At 41.5% G+C, this 16,050-nt stretch overlaps 1 protein-coding gene across 3 annotated transcripts in view; it reads right to left on the bottom strand.

Moving 5' to 3' along the window:
* Positions 1-5,444: 5,444 nt before the first annotated feature.
* The window catches only part of GMEB1 (glucocorticoid modulatory element binding protein 1), a 32,983-nt gene continuing 22,377 nt past the window's right edge, over positions 5,445-16,050 (bottom strand). For all 3 annotated transcript variants that reach the window (XM_055397667.2, XM_055397669.2, XM_055397668.2), the window contains exons 8-10: positions 15,692-15,829; positions 10,692-10,814; positions 5,445-7,702 (exon numbers count right to left, since the gene is read on the bottom strand). In XM_055397667.2, the coding sequence (XP_055253642.1) occupies positions 7,002-7,702; positions 10,692-10,814; positions 15,692-15,829 (962 nt within the window). In that variant the 3' untranslated portion in view covers positions 5,445-7,001. The remainder of the gene's footprint in view (positions 7,703-10,691; positions 10,815-15,691; positions 15,830-16,050) is intronic.

The raw sequence follows: 16,050 nt of genomic DNA, 5'->3' as shown, positions 1-16,050 counted from the left end.
CAAGGAAGTCCTGTCTAATAAGGGAACATGTGAACAGAGACTTGAAGGAAATGAGGTATTAATAATAAGCTCTGCAGCTATCTGGGGGGAAGAGTGTGCTTGAAACTATTGAATCAAAAAATAAGCCACAAAAAATAAGTACTAATAGATCTGGGTTTGTAATAGGGAGTGACAGTGTCTGTGAAGAATCCATGTTCCACCCAACACGGGCCTCAGTTCCAGTCTGGTGCTGCTGTGAGGAAATGTGGACCCGGTGCTGTCAGATCTTCTGGGCTTTGGTTTTTGTTGTTGCTGTTTTCTGAAGAAAAGGTTTATCCTAAATTTTTCACGTGAACTGTTCCTATGTTTGAAACTCTGTGTAGGCATAAACGGGGCTTCCCTGGCGGCTCAGATGGTAAAGAATCGCCTGCGATGCAGGAGACCAGTTTCGATCCCTGGGTCGGGAAGATCCCCTGGAGGAGGAAGTGGCAACCCATTCCAGTATTCTTGCCTGGAGGATCCCATGGACAGAGGAGCTTGGCAGACTATAGTCCATGGGGTTGCAAAGAATCAGACATCAGACTGAGCAATGCAGGTAGCATGCATGCACATAGGCATAAATACACAGATTTGCTTGTCAAAAGACAGGTACAAGAATATTCGAAGGTGGGAATTCCCTGGTGGTCCAGTGGTTAGGATTTGGCGCTTTCACTGCCCAGACTGGGTTCAATCACTGGTCAGGGAACTAAGATATGGAAAGCCACATGGCACAGCGCCCCTCCCACCAAAAAAAGAATAATTTTCACAGGCATTATTTATAACAGCCCCATACTGGAAGCTACCCATGTGCCAATCAGTTGTGGCATAGTAAATAATAGTCTCTACACATCAAAGAGAAGCAATCAACTACACTTCACACATTATGGGTGAATCTTAGAACATAATGTTGAGAGAAAAAATGCCTGTCCCAAAAGAGTTCAAAAATAGGTAAAACTAAGATATGATGTTAGAAACATAGATAGCGGTTACGCTGTCTGGGAGAGGTGCTGGTGGGTTTTTACTTTTTTCCCCTCCTTGATCTGAAAGCTGATTTCATGGGTATGTTCAATTTAAGTTTATCAAACTGTACAGTGATTTATGCACTTTCCTGTATGCATTTATATGTCAATAAAAAGTTAAAACAACTGCAACTAAGACCCAACACAGCCAAATAAATGAATTTTTTTTTTTTAGTTAAAACAAAAATGTGGGACAAAGTATATCTTAAGGCTGATTCAGAGCTGTAGGCTTCCAGTTTGCTCTACAACACATATATTTCTTTAGAGAAAACAACTGAGAAGTTCTGGGGTTTTTTTTAAAACATACTTTGAAATGCAGGTAATACCTCCTTTTACAGAAGCTCCTACATTAAAGTCCAATGAGGAACCCGTCTTTCCTTCTGGATCACTACCCAGCCTCAGATTTATCTTTATATGTGACCCAATGCTAATGTCCACTTGTTTTCAAACTAGAAAAATCAACCCACGTATACCATATCATAAACCATAGTTACTAGTAAAGGCACATAGAAGCAAGAGGAGAACCCAGAGTTAATTTCAAAGTAGAGTGTGGCCTACTTTAGGATGAGAGGGCTTCAGGAGTCTTCAGGTTGGGAGGCTCATAGACACAACAGAAATTTCAGGTAGTTATGAAGATGTAGTAAGAATCATACTGGGCTGCAATAATTTATCCAGCAAACAGGCATGTCTTAGCCTGGGCTATGGACCATAGGTAGAGAATCAATCAAATGTGAAAGATAGATTTTAGAATGTGTGTTCTGAGGAACTTCAAGCACAAGCAAATCCCAAAGATGCCTCAATTCAGGGGATGACTAGAGTTAAGAAGGCTGTTCTAGAGTGAAGACTGAAATCTCTGGATGTACGGTGAGGTTTGGGTCTTGGGGTCTCCTTGGAAGGAAATGATTGTCTTGAGTTGAGTTGTTGATAAGGTTGTTGCTAAGAAAGGCAGGGTTACTAACACGGGAGGATTTGAGAACTAAGTCACACTGGTTTCTCCAAAACAAGGAGGATGGTGGAGCATGTTCAAAGAAAGTAGAACCTTCTAGAGGGAGTGAGATTGCCTAGCTTGGGACTAAGAAAGGTGTTCCAGGTTGGCAAGAAAACCTAGAAATGACTCAACTAAGGCTATCTAAGAAGAGAATACCAGGGGCAGAGAGTGCCAGTCTAGCAGAACTGATCCTTTGTTGAGCACATCAGTTCAGTTCAGTTCAGTCGCTCAGTCGTGTCCGACTCTCTGCGACCCCATGAATCACAGCACTCCAGGCCTCCCTGTCCATCACCAACTCCCGAAGTTCACGCAAACTCATGTCCATCGAGTCGGTGATACTATCCAGCCATCTCATTCTCGGTCGTCCCCTTCTCCTCCCGCCCCCAACCTTTCCCAGCATCAGAGTCTTTCCCAGTGAGTCAACTCATTGCATGAGGTGGCCAAACTATTGCAGTTTCAGCTTTAGCATCAGTCCTTCCAATGAACACCCAGGATTGATCTCCTTGCAGTACGAGGGACTCTCAAGAGTCTTCTCCAGCACCACAATTCAAAAGCATCAATTCTTCGGCGATCAGCTTTCTTCACAGTCCAGCAATCCATACATGACCACGGAAAAACCATAGCCTTGACTAGGAGGACCTTGGTTGGCAAAGTAATGTCTCTGCTTTTTAATATGCTATCTAGGCTGGTCATAACTTTCCTTTCAAGGAGTAAGCGTCTTTTAATTTCCTGGCTGCAATCAGCATCTGCAGTGATTTTGGAGCCCAAAAAAATAAAGTCTGACACTGTTTCCACTGTTTTTCCATCTATTTCCCATGAAGTGATGGGACCAGACGCCATGATCTTTGTTTTCTGAATGTTGAGCTTCAAGCCAACCTTTTCACTCTCCTCTTTCACTTTCATCAAGAGGCTTTTGAGTTCCTCTTCACTTTCTGCCATAAGGGTGGTGTCTTCTGCATATCTGAGGTTATTGATATTTCTCCCAGCAATCTTGATTCCAGCTTGTGCTTCTTCAAGCCCAGCGTTCCTCATGATGTACTCTGCAAACAAGTTAAATAAGCAAGGTGACAATATACAGCCTTGACGTACTCCTTTTCCTATTTAGAACCAGTCTGTTGCTCTATGTACAGTTCTGACTGAGCACATCAGTCTCGCTTATTATTGTAGTACTTACAGACTACACCAGAACTTCCCAGGGAGGAGGTATCCAAGGTGTGAGGGCTCTGTGATCAATTGTACTAGGTAAGTTGACTGAAAAGGCAGGGGCTAGCTAAGCTAGAATCTGATTTGTCTCAGAAAGGACTATTTCCTCAGGAGTATTACCCAAGTGAATCACAACTCATGCCTATTTTGAGAATTCAACCTTTTCTTTGTCCTTTCTGCCTCTGTGAGAGTCGTGGGCCAGTTATAACCCAATGAACCAGGAGTTCCATATTTCGTGCTTGATTTCACTATCTTTATCATCAAATGTTACCAGTACTTCCCACCATGCAGACTTACCTTCATGAAATAGGTTAAAATGCCACCACTAAACAGTCAATCCACCTGAATTAAATGTTAAATTCGAGGGTATCTGGATTAATTCTGGTCTTCCTTCCCAAATATGGACAGAAGCATAAAAGAAACTTCACAAGAAGCAGCTTGAAATCTTAAATATTCAAGTGTATTGTTCCTTTTTAACTTCGGAATGGCAGGGAATTTTGTTTCAATTGGGGGAGGGGACAGGGACAGAGCCTGGAAATTTAAAAGGGGAAGAGAACAAGCATGCACCAGACAAGGGCATGGCCAAGATAAGACTGCTGAACAGTTGCTTCTGAGCCCTTTGTGAAAACCACATGGCCAGAACATTTGGGGCATTTACCTTCTACCAGCTAAAGTCCAGCCCTGTACTGGATTCATCTGCTGGAAACTCTGAGAAGCTGATGAATGACTGGGCTTTCTCCAGTGGAGTGCTCTCAGGAGAGACTGTCTGAGCTGCTGACTCTGCCTATCTCTGGAGGCAAAAGCAACAAGACAGTGGATTTTTTTTCCCCTTCTTATACACCTAAGTCCAACAACTTGAAAATGGAATGCAAAACAGTAGCCAAAAATGGTCTCTCCTAAATCAGGTTAGGTATACATCTTCTCCAGGAAGTACTCCCATTATTTACTGATCTCTGCCTCCAAGTTGGGTTAGATGCTTGACCCTTTGTTCTCTCTTCTCCCAGCCAATAGCTCTGTTACTGAACTTATCCCATTGGATGATTAGTTTCAGTATCTCCCTAGAGAAAGGCTTAACCATTTTGTACCTTTGGTAGCCTTCTGAAACCTATGGACCAGCTCTCGGAACAATATTTATCAATGCATGAAATAAAATACATAGAGTTACAAAGGAAACCAGTTATATTGAAATATAGTTCTTAACTCCAAACAGTCTCTGGAGAATGAGTCCCTTGAGTGCATGGACTGAGCGAGCCTTCATCTCTGTACTGGGAGTGCTGAGCACAAAGCCTGGTACATAGGTGACATTTACAAACATTTACTTAGTGAATGAACAGAAAAATAGATGGCTACTGAAAGCTCAGCCTGAGGAATGATTCATTGCAACTGCTTGTGCACATACCAGTGGCTTGCATGTGCCTCACCCCATCTGAGATCATTTAGACCAGGGCTATGAGGAAACCCACACTCAACAACGGGTACATAGCATTGAGCAATGATGACAGGCTACTGGAAAACCAGGAAAACAACAAAGATCATGTATTTCCACCAGGTGGAATATTCAGAGTGAAAGTAAACAGGCTCTGTCTTTAGGAGGCGATTTCTCTTGACTTAGGAAGCATGATGCTCACACTACTTTAAAACAGTACCAACATCTCTGAAACAAGAAAGAAAGGAACCTGAGCTAGCATGTAGGTGTTCTTTAGGGTTCCTCCTCTGTCCAGAGTTAAGCCTGTTGTCTCTGGGAAAGAGAAAAGTGTCCTTAAAAACCACAATAGGGATGACATGTGCCTTTCTAGGTTCAAGTATTAGTTTTAGACTTAGGCAGAAATTTTGTTTTTGTTTATGTACCAACAGAAAATCTAAAGAAGCAAGAAATAAAAGTCATTTCCCTCACTAAAGATATATTAAGGGCCAAAGCTTTGTTCTAAATTGATTGCTATGTCTATTGACTATTTTGAAAAGAAAAAAAAAATCCGGGACAATCTTAAAGCTGAAAATCACAACTGCATGGGATTCAGAAATTTCACCCTTAAGCCTTTTAAGATGGACCCTTTTCTAGCTATACACAGCTATCAGAGGGATGGCAGGATGCAGTTTTCACTTGCTTAACAACAGGGTTTCCAACATCCGTTGGAAGAAACATGGCTTCAGGTGGGTGCCTTCAAAAAAAAAGAAGGAAACTACAGGTCAAAGTTTTGTTTTTAATTAAAAAAAAAGACCTCCCACTCCTAAGGTGTGTGCTTTCTTTTCTGACCTACTTTTCCTTTAAATGGTCTGCAGTTTCCCTACATTTTTCCTAGTGCAGTAAACAATGCATTCTTTAGAAATAAAAACCAGGGTCCACTCTTGCCCCAAACACTGAAGATGGTCAAAGAGAAAGAATCACAGCACAGAAAATGGGCCCAGCTCCAAATATACAAAAACATTAAAAAAAGAACAAAACAAAATACCCCCTCCCAACCCAAAGACATTATGATTACATTCCTGGTACATTTCCTATAATATAATGCTGCAGACAATACTTCTTTCCCAGGGAGTCCAGCTCGCTCAGAAGGAGACATCTATTTGATAGGCTGAGGTGTTGAGTCCTCCCTGCCAAACCTAAGGGTCTTTTATGAGCTCAATATCTCAAAGAAACATCTGTGGTATAAATGAATCTAAAAGGGGATGAAGGCAGGCAGCCACCTGTCACTGTTCTCTGAATCAGCCAAAAAGCTGAAGAGCGTGGGATCCAGGAGACAGATGCCATTAACTATTGAGGGGTAGAGGGGAAAACAAGAGGAAGCACCAAAGGAGTGGCTGCTTTTGGTTCCAAAGTCAAGAAAGGGCCCCACAAAAAAGGGCAGTTGGTCTGGAAGAGGAACTGTCCTGATTCTGGAGTCATGCAATAAAAATGATGGCCTTGGAGCCCCACCCCCCCAGAACAGCCACAATCTAAGGACCAGAGCGATTTTATACCACACCACACAGTTTGCAAATGAATGGACTAGGAGGGTAAGTGCTTTGACAGAGCGGGCTGCAAAGTAAGCCTGAGCCCCAAAGCACAGCTGTGACACCTCTGGATTCTTATCTCTGCCAAGCTGCAGGTCCCTGACGCCACCTGCTTGGTGAAAATGTACCCTTCCGCTTAACACTGGCCTTGCCTCAAAACGGCACCCATTGTGGTAACCCTCAGAGATATCAAGAGGCATCAGTGGCACTTCTGGAAGTAAGATAATTTCCTTGCCCCATCCTGGCCAAAGCACTTCCCTTTTTAAGCTTCTGCTAGTTTGTTACCTTCCCCTCTAAGCAGAGTTCAACTCACTTTTGTTTGGGGGTTTTGCACTGGCCTCTGAGGGCTTGTTCCAGGATACAAAATCAGGTATACTTTTGCATCCACGTGTGAGTGGGTTGCCTTCCAGGGTCAGATCTGTGTTCCCTGGTTTGGTCAATGCACCTTTATGAGACTAAAATCATGTGTATACAGAGGGACTAGCCTGGAAAGTGACTTCTGGATAGGGTTTCGGGTTATCTTGATGCCTTCCCTCAAAGAAATAACTCTCTTGGTGTAAGATGGTTAGGACACTGAATGACCTACTCTCGACTTCCAGAAGGGCAGCTTATTTTGTCCATTTTTCAGTGAGGGGCTGGAAGGGACCCGACATGTTCAGTTACAACGAGATCTTGTTTTTTAAAAAAAGGATCCTATGTGGAAATGAGTGGGACAATGATAAAAATAAACAAATAATTAAAATTCCAAACCAAAACGTATCTCCTGGCCCCGAGACCCCCAGTTAATCCTCTAAGACCACAATCTCCACATTGTGGACTTGATGCTGGTGTTCTTCCATCTCAGCCACGACTTTCTCCTCAGTCCTCAGTTCGGTCTCCAAAATGACTGCTTTGCCCTCAGTATCCTCAGCCTCTGGGTCTGGGGCTGGGTCAATCTCAATGATGGTCTGCCCATCCTCTGAGGTGCTTTCAACTGCCTGGATGGCTGAGGTTAGGCCAGACTCCATGGCCACCAGCTCCACAGGGCTCACCATAGTGGTCATGTTGCCCAGGGTACTCCCATCCTGCATGGCGGTGGAGCTCAGCAGCGCCAAGCTAGACGAAGGGTGGATGGTCACTGTGTCTGGTGAGCCGCTCTTGGCTGAGGAGACCACTGTGGCGTAACGGAAGAGCTGAGGGCCAGAAGGCAGTGTGTGGACAGTCACAGGACTGGAGCCCTGGCTGAGGGTGGCCACCGGAATATTGCCCATGGAAAACGACTGACCCACTGGCGTGATGGTGATGGGTGAGATGACTGTGAACTGAGGCTGGTGGACAGGAGGAGAAGGGCTCAGGACGGTGGTGGAGGCTGGCCGCTGGAGCCGGGGCCTTTTGGGAGGCTTAGGAGTGCTCACAGGCATCAGTACCACATTTTGAACTGTCTGGGATTTCAGCCTGTGATCCTGGGCTTGCTTCTTCTGTTCTTCCAACTGGCGTTCCAAGTCTATGGAAAAAAAGACAGACTTTGTATAGAGAGAAGCATAATCTTGGGAACAGTAAACTAGGAGTGAGGAGACCTGGTGTCTTGTCCTGGTTTTGCTACTATTTAGCCTCAGGCGGGAGAAGGCAATGGTAAACCACTCCAGTACTCTTGCCTAGAAAATCCCATGATGGAGGAGCCTGGTGGGCTGCAGTCCATGGGGTTGCTAAGGGTCAGATACAACTGAGCGACTTCACTTTCACTTTTCACTTTCACACATTGGAGAAGGAGGTGGCAACCCACTCCAGTGTTCTTGCCTGGAGAATCCCAGGGACGGGGGAGCCTGGTGGGCTTGGGTCAGAGTCGGACACGACTGAAGTGACTTAGCAGCAGCAGCAGCCTCAGGCGAGTCATGTCATCGTTTTCAAGAAGGAACTAGACTGGATGATCTTTACAACTCCACCAGTTATTATATTTCACTGTGTGATTATAGGCAAGGTGATAATTCAGAATCTTGCCATATTGTGATCCTACTATAGCTCAACTCTAGATGCTCCTGTGGCATTTTGTCACCTGTCACCAAAATGCAAACCAAAGAAGTCTCCATTTGGTCTAGCAGTTTATATATGCCCTGCCTACAGATGAAAATCATATCTGTACATTCCCTTTGGAGTTGCCAGGGACCTACAAAGGAGCTACAATGGCCACTCTGAAAAACAGTGATTTCCAAACTGTCCTTCAAGGCAGAATCATTTGCTGGTGACCCAGATGGCTTTAATCTACCATTAGCCCCAGAGAGGTCTACAGAAAGTTACAGAGGAAGTCCCTAAGAATTACAAAACTGAAGGAGGTCTTAGAGTTCTAACACATTCATTTTGATAGCGATCCAGAGAAGTAAAGCTATTTATTTAAGGTCAACAAAAGTCTTCTGATAGTCAATTTGGTGGCCTTCCCACACCAATACACCTATCACTATCCCTCTCCTGAGGGTCTAATCCAACCTTGATGACTACTGGTGAGTTTGGTTCTACACCAGAACTTCTCTACTGCTTAGCACCTGATATACATCCAATAAATAACCAGTTACCCCTGAAGAACACTATTCTTCCTGTGTGACACCAAGAGCAAGTCAATTCCCTGCTTGGAATAAAAGAGTGTGAACGTGCATGTATGCACGCTAAGTCGCTAAGTCTAGGGATAAAGAACATAGTCAAAAATTTCACGATGCTGCCTTTTTAAGGTTATAAGATACTACATTTTTTTTCCATTTTTGGTGGTAATCAAAGAAACGTGAACCTAAACAAGATATCAATTAAACCTATAGTTAAAAAAGCTAAATCAGACTGTATTATAAAAAACAACACCCAATGTTGGGAGCTCAAACTTGTGAACTAAATTGGTATAATCTACTCAGAAATTTGACAATAGATAACAAAACTCCATAAACAAATATCAATACCATTTAGCCTCAAGCTTAGTCCTGTGAAGTAGTTTATTTCTTTATTTTTGGGGGGCCTCACGGCTTACAGGATCTTATTTCCCCAACCAGGGATTGAACCTGGGTCATGGCATTGAAAGCCTAGAATCCTAATCACTAGGCCACCAGGGAACTTCCATGAAGTAGTTTAAAAGGACATAAGAAGAAATGTTACATTCGTATAAGTTCACTGCAATAAATAAGCCTTTGAAGAAAATTTTGAAAATTTAAATTCATCCCTAGAAAAATGTCTAGGTAAAATACTGTGTAGCAACTTGAAAAAATATTAGTATATCATAGTGAAAAAAGTGGAAAACAACATTATGTATACTGCGGTTATAACTAAAATACATGGACAAGGAACCAGATGCCTACATTTCTAACAAAAACCATTTTTCAGACCGTTCTACCAGTCTGAAAGAAGGCAGTGCTACCCTGGGCTTCACTGTCAAGGAGTGATGTGATCCCAGCAAATCATTTATCCTCTCTGTGCTTTTACTGGGTTATCTGTGAAATCAGGATAACAGCCTATAATATCCCTAGGAAGAGGAAATGAAAAGGGGAATCTCTGAGGATACTTGGTAAACTGAATTTAAAATATAAACTGGGCATAAAAAGAAGTTTAAAACAACCTAAATTATTCTTCTCTTACCAAATGATCTTTCTTGCCTTTTGTCTTCCCAACTGACAATATTCTACATCATATAAGATTGATAATCTATACCTCTAACTTGCTTTGTACCTTACTTCCTCTGAAAGCTTCTCATGACTTTTCTCTGGATATAAATGATAATTCCCTTTGTTCTACCACCATACCTTCCATATGCCTGTTACAGAACTACTTTTTGCATGTATTTCTAAGTCTGCTTTCCCTTGAGTTCCTTGAAAGCCCTCAAGAGGCTGAGATTACCTTATTCAAAATTATATTTCTAAAATCTAACTTGGAGACCAGCACAAAGCATTGGGTTGGCCAAAAAATTTGTTCAGGTTTTTCCATAAGATCATGCAGAAGAACCCGAATGAACTTTTCGGCCAACCCAATACTTATTAAAAAGGGTTAAATTATACATATGCTGATAATTTCTGATTACAAGAAATAAAGGAAGTGCAAAATGTGTATCTATCAATAATGTGAAAAAAACAAAGGTCAGCTTTATTCTTCTGCCACTTATATTACTGGGCTAACGGAGCAATCTAGCAGACATCTTAATCCTTCAAATATATAAAAGGAGGATCATATTGCTAGTTTTCTTTTCTTTCCTTTTGTGCTTCCTCTGCTTGACCTGATCCCACCTCACCTGGGACTGTGTACAGAGAAAAAGCCAAATCTGATACTATGTGAATTGAAAGAAAGAGAGACAGAGAAGGAAGAAAATAGAAAAGGCAGGAGCGAGGGAGGAAGGGAGGAAAAGGAGAATGGAAAGAAGGAAGGGAAAAAGGAAGAAGCCAGTCCAGTCCCAACAGAAGACAACAAAGAAATGGCAAGACTCAAGGATGTTAGTATATCACCAAAGAAAAGACAGAAGCTATACATACCTGTGAGAGTATAGAGAAACTGCTCTTCTCCCTGTTCTACTTGGTTCTTTCTGTTGTCCAAAACCTTCTTGACTGTGTCCATTAGGCCAAATGTATGTGCTACATTGTTAAGAACAGCAGCATCTGTTTAAAACAAAATACATCTGTCCAGTTAAAACAGAAATGCTCCACAAACTCCCTACTGTACTGCTTATAAATATAAAACAATGCAGAAATTAGAATACTAATTGCATTTTCAAAAAAATTTAACAAAGATTTATCATGGGGCATCCCTGGTGGTCCTGTGGCTTGGACTCTGCGCTCCCATTGCAGGGGGGCCCGGGTTTGATCCCTGCCTCACATGCCTCAACTAAGACCTGGTGCAGCCAAAGAAATAAATAAATGAAAATTAAGTAAAAAAAGATTTATCACATGTGTAACTAATTTTTATTTAATTGTTATATCTTTATACCTTTCTCCATATAAATAAATACAAAAATAAGGGAAAAAAAATCTTGCATCAGGTTATACATTCTGACTTGGTTTAGAAAAGCATGGTCATTCTGGACTTTCCTGGCAGTCCAGTGGTTAAGACTCTGCCTTCTAATGCAGAGGGCACAGGTTTGATGCCTGGCCGGGGAACTAAGATCCCACATGCTGTGTGGTATGGCAAAAAAATAGAAAGCAAAAGAAAACATGGTCATCTACTAGACAGAGCTAAGTTTGAATCTTGGTTTTGGTGTTTCCTATCTGTGTGACCTTGGGTAAGTCATTTCACTCCTCATTTTCTTTCATCTGAAACACTAATAATACTTACTCTGCAAGATAGATATGAAGATTAGAAATGTCATATGTTAAATGCCAAACATGGGCATTTATTATTATTAACAGTATTATCTCTATTCCCCTTCAAACAAAGCTTCTTGAAAGAGCTGTTACTAACTGAGCTGTTATTAACTCAGAACACTTCTCTACCTACAGCTCTCTTCCACAGTCATCTCATCCAGTTTCATCAGTTTACTTCAGTTCAGTCGCTCAGTCATGTCCGACTCTTTGCAACCCCATGGACTGCAGCACACCAGGCTTCCCTGTCCATCACCAACTCCTAGAGCTTGCTCAGACTCATGTCTATTGAGTCGGTGATGCCATCCAATCATCTCATCCTCGGTCCATCCCCTTCTCCTCCTGCCTTCAATCTTTCCCAACATCAGGGTCTTTTCCAGTGAGTCAGTTCTTCACATCAGGTGGCCAAAGTATTGGAGCTTCAGCATCAGTCCTTCCAATGAATATTCAGGACTGACTTCCTTTAGGATGGACTGGTTTGATCTCCTTGCAGTCCAAGGGACTCTCAAGAGTCTTCTCCAAAACCACAGAGCAAAAGCATCAATTTTTTGGCACTCAGCTTTCTTTATGGTCCAACTCTTACATCCATACATGACTACTGGAAAATCCATAGCTTTGACTAGATAGACCTCTGTTGGCAAAACAACGTCTCTGCTTTTTAATATGCTGTTTAGGTTGGTCATAGCTTTTCTTCCAAGAAGCAAGTGTCTTTTAATTTCATGGTTGCATTCACCATCTGCAGTGATTTTGGAGCTCATCAAAAGAAAGTCTGTCACTGCTTCCATTGTTTCCCCATCTATTTGCCATGAAGTGATGGAAAGGGATGCCATGATCTTAGTATTTTGAATATTGAGTTTTAAGCCAGCTTTTTCACTCACCTCTTTCATTTTCATTAAGAGGCTCTTTAGTTCCTCTTCACTTTCTGCCACAAGGGTGGTGTTATCTGCATATCTGTGATTGTTGATATTTCTCCCGGCAATCTTGATTCCAGCTTATGCTTCATCAGGTCGGCATTTTGCATGATGTACTCTGCATATAAGTTAAATAAGCAGGGTGACAATATACAGCCTTGATGTACTCCTTTCCCGATTTGGAACCTGTCTGTTGTTCCATGTCCAATTCTAACTGTTGTTTTTTGACCTGCATACAGGTTTCTCAGGAGGCAGGTCAGGTGATCTGATATTCCCATCCCTTGAAGAATTTTCGACAGTTTGTTGTGATCCACACAGTCAAAGGCTTTAGCATAGTCAATGAAGCAGATGTTTTTCTGGAATTCTCATGCTTTTTCTATGATCCAACGGATGTTGGCAGTTTGATCTCTGGTTCTAAATCCAGCTTGAATATCTGGAAGTTCTCAATTCACATACTGTTGAAGCCTAGCTTGCAGAATTATGAGCATTACTTTGCTAGCGTGTGAGATGAGTGCAATTGTGTGGTAGTTTGAACATTCTTTGGCATTGCCTTTCTTTGGGATTGGAATGAAAACTGACCTTTTCCAGTCCTGTGGTCACTGCTGAGTTTTCCAAATTTGCTGGCATATTGAGTCCCGTTTCATAGTTTTAAGTATTATAGACATGCTAAGAACTCCCTCATGTAGATCTCCAGTCCAGACTTCTCTCCTACATTACAGATTCATACTTCTGTTCAGTCAAGTGACATCTCCATTTGAAGGCCTCATAAGCATCTCAATTTAAAAGTCAAAAGTCAATTTTGATTTCCTACCCCAGCAGTCTTCATCTCAAGAAATTTTGCCACCACTCACAGTTCAGATCAAAAATATATGAGTCATCCTGGATTTCTTTCTTTTTCACCTGACATCTAATCCATCAGCAAGACCTGTCAGTTCCACATTCAAAACATATCCCCAGGATGATTGGTTCTTCCCAGGTCTACCACTACCCACTTAATTCACACTACCACCATCTCTTGCCTGAACTAACTCCTTCAAGAGTCTTCCAACTGGTCTTTTTCTTTTTTGAACTATTTATTTATTTGGCTGCGCTGGGTCTTAGTTGCGGTATGCAGGATCTTTAGTTGCAGCATTCAAACTCTTAGTTGCAGCATGTGGGATCTAGTTTCCTGACCAAGGATCAAACCTGGGCCCCCTGCATTAGGAGATCACAGACTTAGTCACTGGACCACCAGGGAAGTCCTCCAACTGGTCTTCTTGTTTCTACTCTTGCCCCATATAATCTATTCTCCCCACAGCAACCACAGTGATCTTTTAAAAATAAAAATAAACCCAATCATTTTACTTTCCTGCTCGAAATCACTATGATGGCTTAACGTCACCTTAAAATAAAACCCAAAGTTTTGGTTTTATCTGACCAAAGCTTATCTAAAATGTCCCCTCTGCTTCTGTCCAACTTCATCACCTATCACTCTTTCCATTAACTTAGTCCACTGGAGCCATGTCAGCACTCCTCTAATTCTTTGAACCCACTAGGTTCACTGTCACTTCAAGATCTTTGTCCCCTCTGCCTGGAGTGTTCCTTCTCTCAGCCTGTCACGTGGCTAGCTCCTTCAACTCAGATTTCTACTCAAATGCCCCCTGCTCAGAGGGGGCTTTTTTGACCACCCTGTCTAAAAGAATCACCCCTGTTTTTTACATTAGTTGCCTTTAAAAAAAAAAACAAACCTCCAATCATTAAAAAAAAAAAAGATTCTGCTGTAAAGTTTAAGTGTATTTACATAATGTAAATACCAGGGGCTTCCCTGGCAGCTTAAATGGTAAAGAATCTGACTGCAATGCAGGAAACCCCAGTATGATCCCTGGGTCAGGAAGATTCCCCTGGAGAAGGGAATGGAAACCCATTCCAGTATTCTTGGAGAATTCCATGGATAGAGGAGCCTGGAGGGCTACAGTCCATGGGGTCATAAAGAGTCGGACACAACTGAGCAACTAACACTTCCTTACACATAATGAATGAGTCATAAAGAGGTAACAATACATATCTCACAACTAAGTAAGGACTTACTAAACATACAAGCTTATGAGACTTCATAATGAGCCCTTTTATATCAGATGATTAAAACATCTACATTTACATTAAAACATTTTACATTGTGCATGTACAGCAAGTACCCTGTAAGTATGCAGAAACACTTATAAGTGCACACAATAGTTCTGGGAGCCTTAAACTAACAGAATATGAGAACTGCCTAAAACAGGCGATGTCTTCAATTTTCAGACTCTATATATCTTTATATCTATATCTATATCGAGAGAGAGAGACTGCTTTCTGGCACCATTTACAAAGGCAAAAATTACCTGTGGAAAGAGCAATGCCAAACCTGAGTTTAAAACCAACGTATGCTAAAAACAGAGCTACCACATATGGTCCAGTACTCCCACTCCTGGGCATATATCCGGAAAAGATGAAAACTCCAGTTTGAAAAGATATATGCACTCCAATGTGTACAGGAGCAATTTACAATTTGCAGTAATCAAGACATGGAAGCAACCTAAGTGTCCATTGGCAGATGAATGGATAGAGAAGATGTGGTATATATATTGAATGAAATATAACTTAGTTGTAAAAAAGAAGAAAATATTGCCATTTGCAGGAACACGGATGGACCTAGAGAATATCATACTAAGTGAAGCCAGTCAAAGACAAATATTATATAATATTATTTATACATGGAACCTAACAAAATAATACAACTGAATTCATTTACAAAATAGAAACAAACTTACAGATATAGAAAACATGTTTATGGTTACCATTTCCCCCATGGGAAGTGGGGGAGGGATAAAGTAGGAGTATGGGATTAACAGATACACACTACTACATATAAAATACATAAGCAACAATGATCTACTGTATAGTACAGGGAACTATATTCAGTATCTTCTAATAACTTATAATGGAAAATAATCTAAATGTATATAAATATATATCACGCACAAAACTGAATCATTTTGCTGTACACCTAAAACTAACACAATATTATAAATCAACTACACCTCAATTAAAAAAACAATATTTTACAGTTAAAATAAAAACTAGTTATGAACTCTGTATAGTAACTTACTGTTTTATGATCCTTAATTTCCTAATCTGTAAAATGAGGATAATAATACCTGTATCTCAGTGTTTCATGAGGCTAACAAGGTCTGCCTACAATTATTACTGTTTAATAAAGACAACTATCGTTAGGATTAGTGTGTTTACCTGTGACCTGGAAGGGAGCCTGGATGAGCCGCTGCTGAACTCCTCTAAGTAGCTCCTCTATTTCCTTCTGTATATTGCAGACAACCTCTTCCATCAGTCCTACATCAGCTATTCCTTTCCAGAACATCAAAGTGTCCTCTGGCAAAAAAGGGTAAGACAGAAGGTAAATAAGGGATGCTACATATACTTAGGCTTCCCAGGTGGCTCAGTGGTAAAAAATCTGCCTGTAATGCAGGAGACATGGGTTTGATCCCTGGGTCTGGAAGATCCCCTGGAGGAGGAAGTCGCAACCCACTCCAGTATTCTTGCCTGGAAAACTCCATGGACAGAGGAGTCTGCTGGGTTATAGTTCATGGGGT

Source organism: Moschus berezovskii, chromosome 2 (genome assembly GCF_049115385.1).
Source record: "Moschus berezovskii isolate FMDL1 chromosome 2, NW_MosBer_1.0, whole genome shotgun sequence".
NCBI classification, from domain to species: domain Eukaryota; kingdom Metazoa; phylum Chordata; class Mammalia; order Artiodactyla; family Moschidae; genus Moschus; species Moschus berezovskii.
Note: the sequence above shows the minus strand (reverse complement) of the source record. Positions and strands in the feature narration are given on the sequence as shown.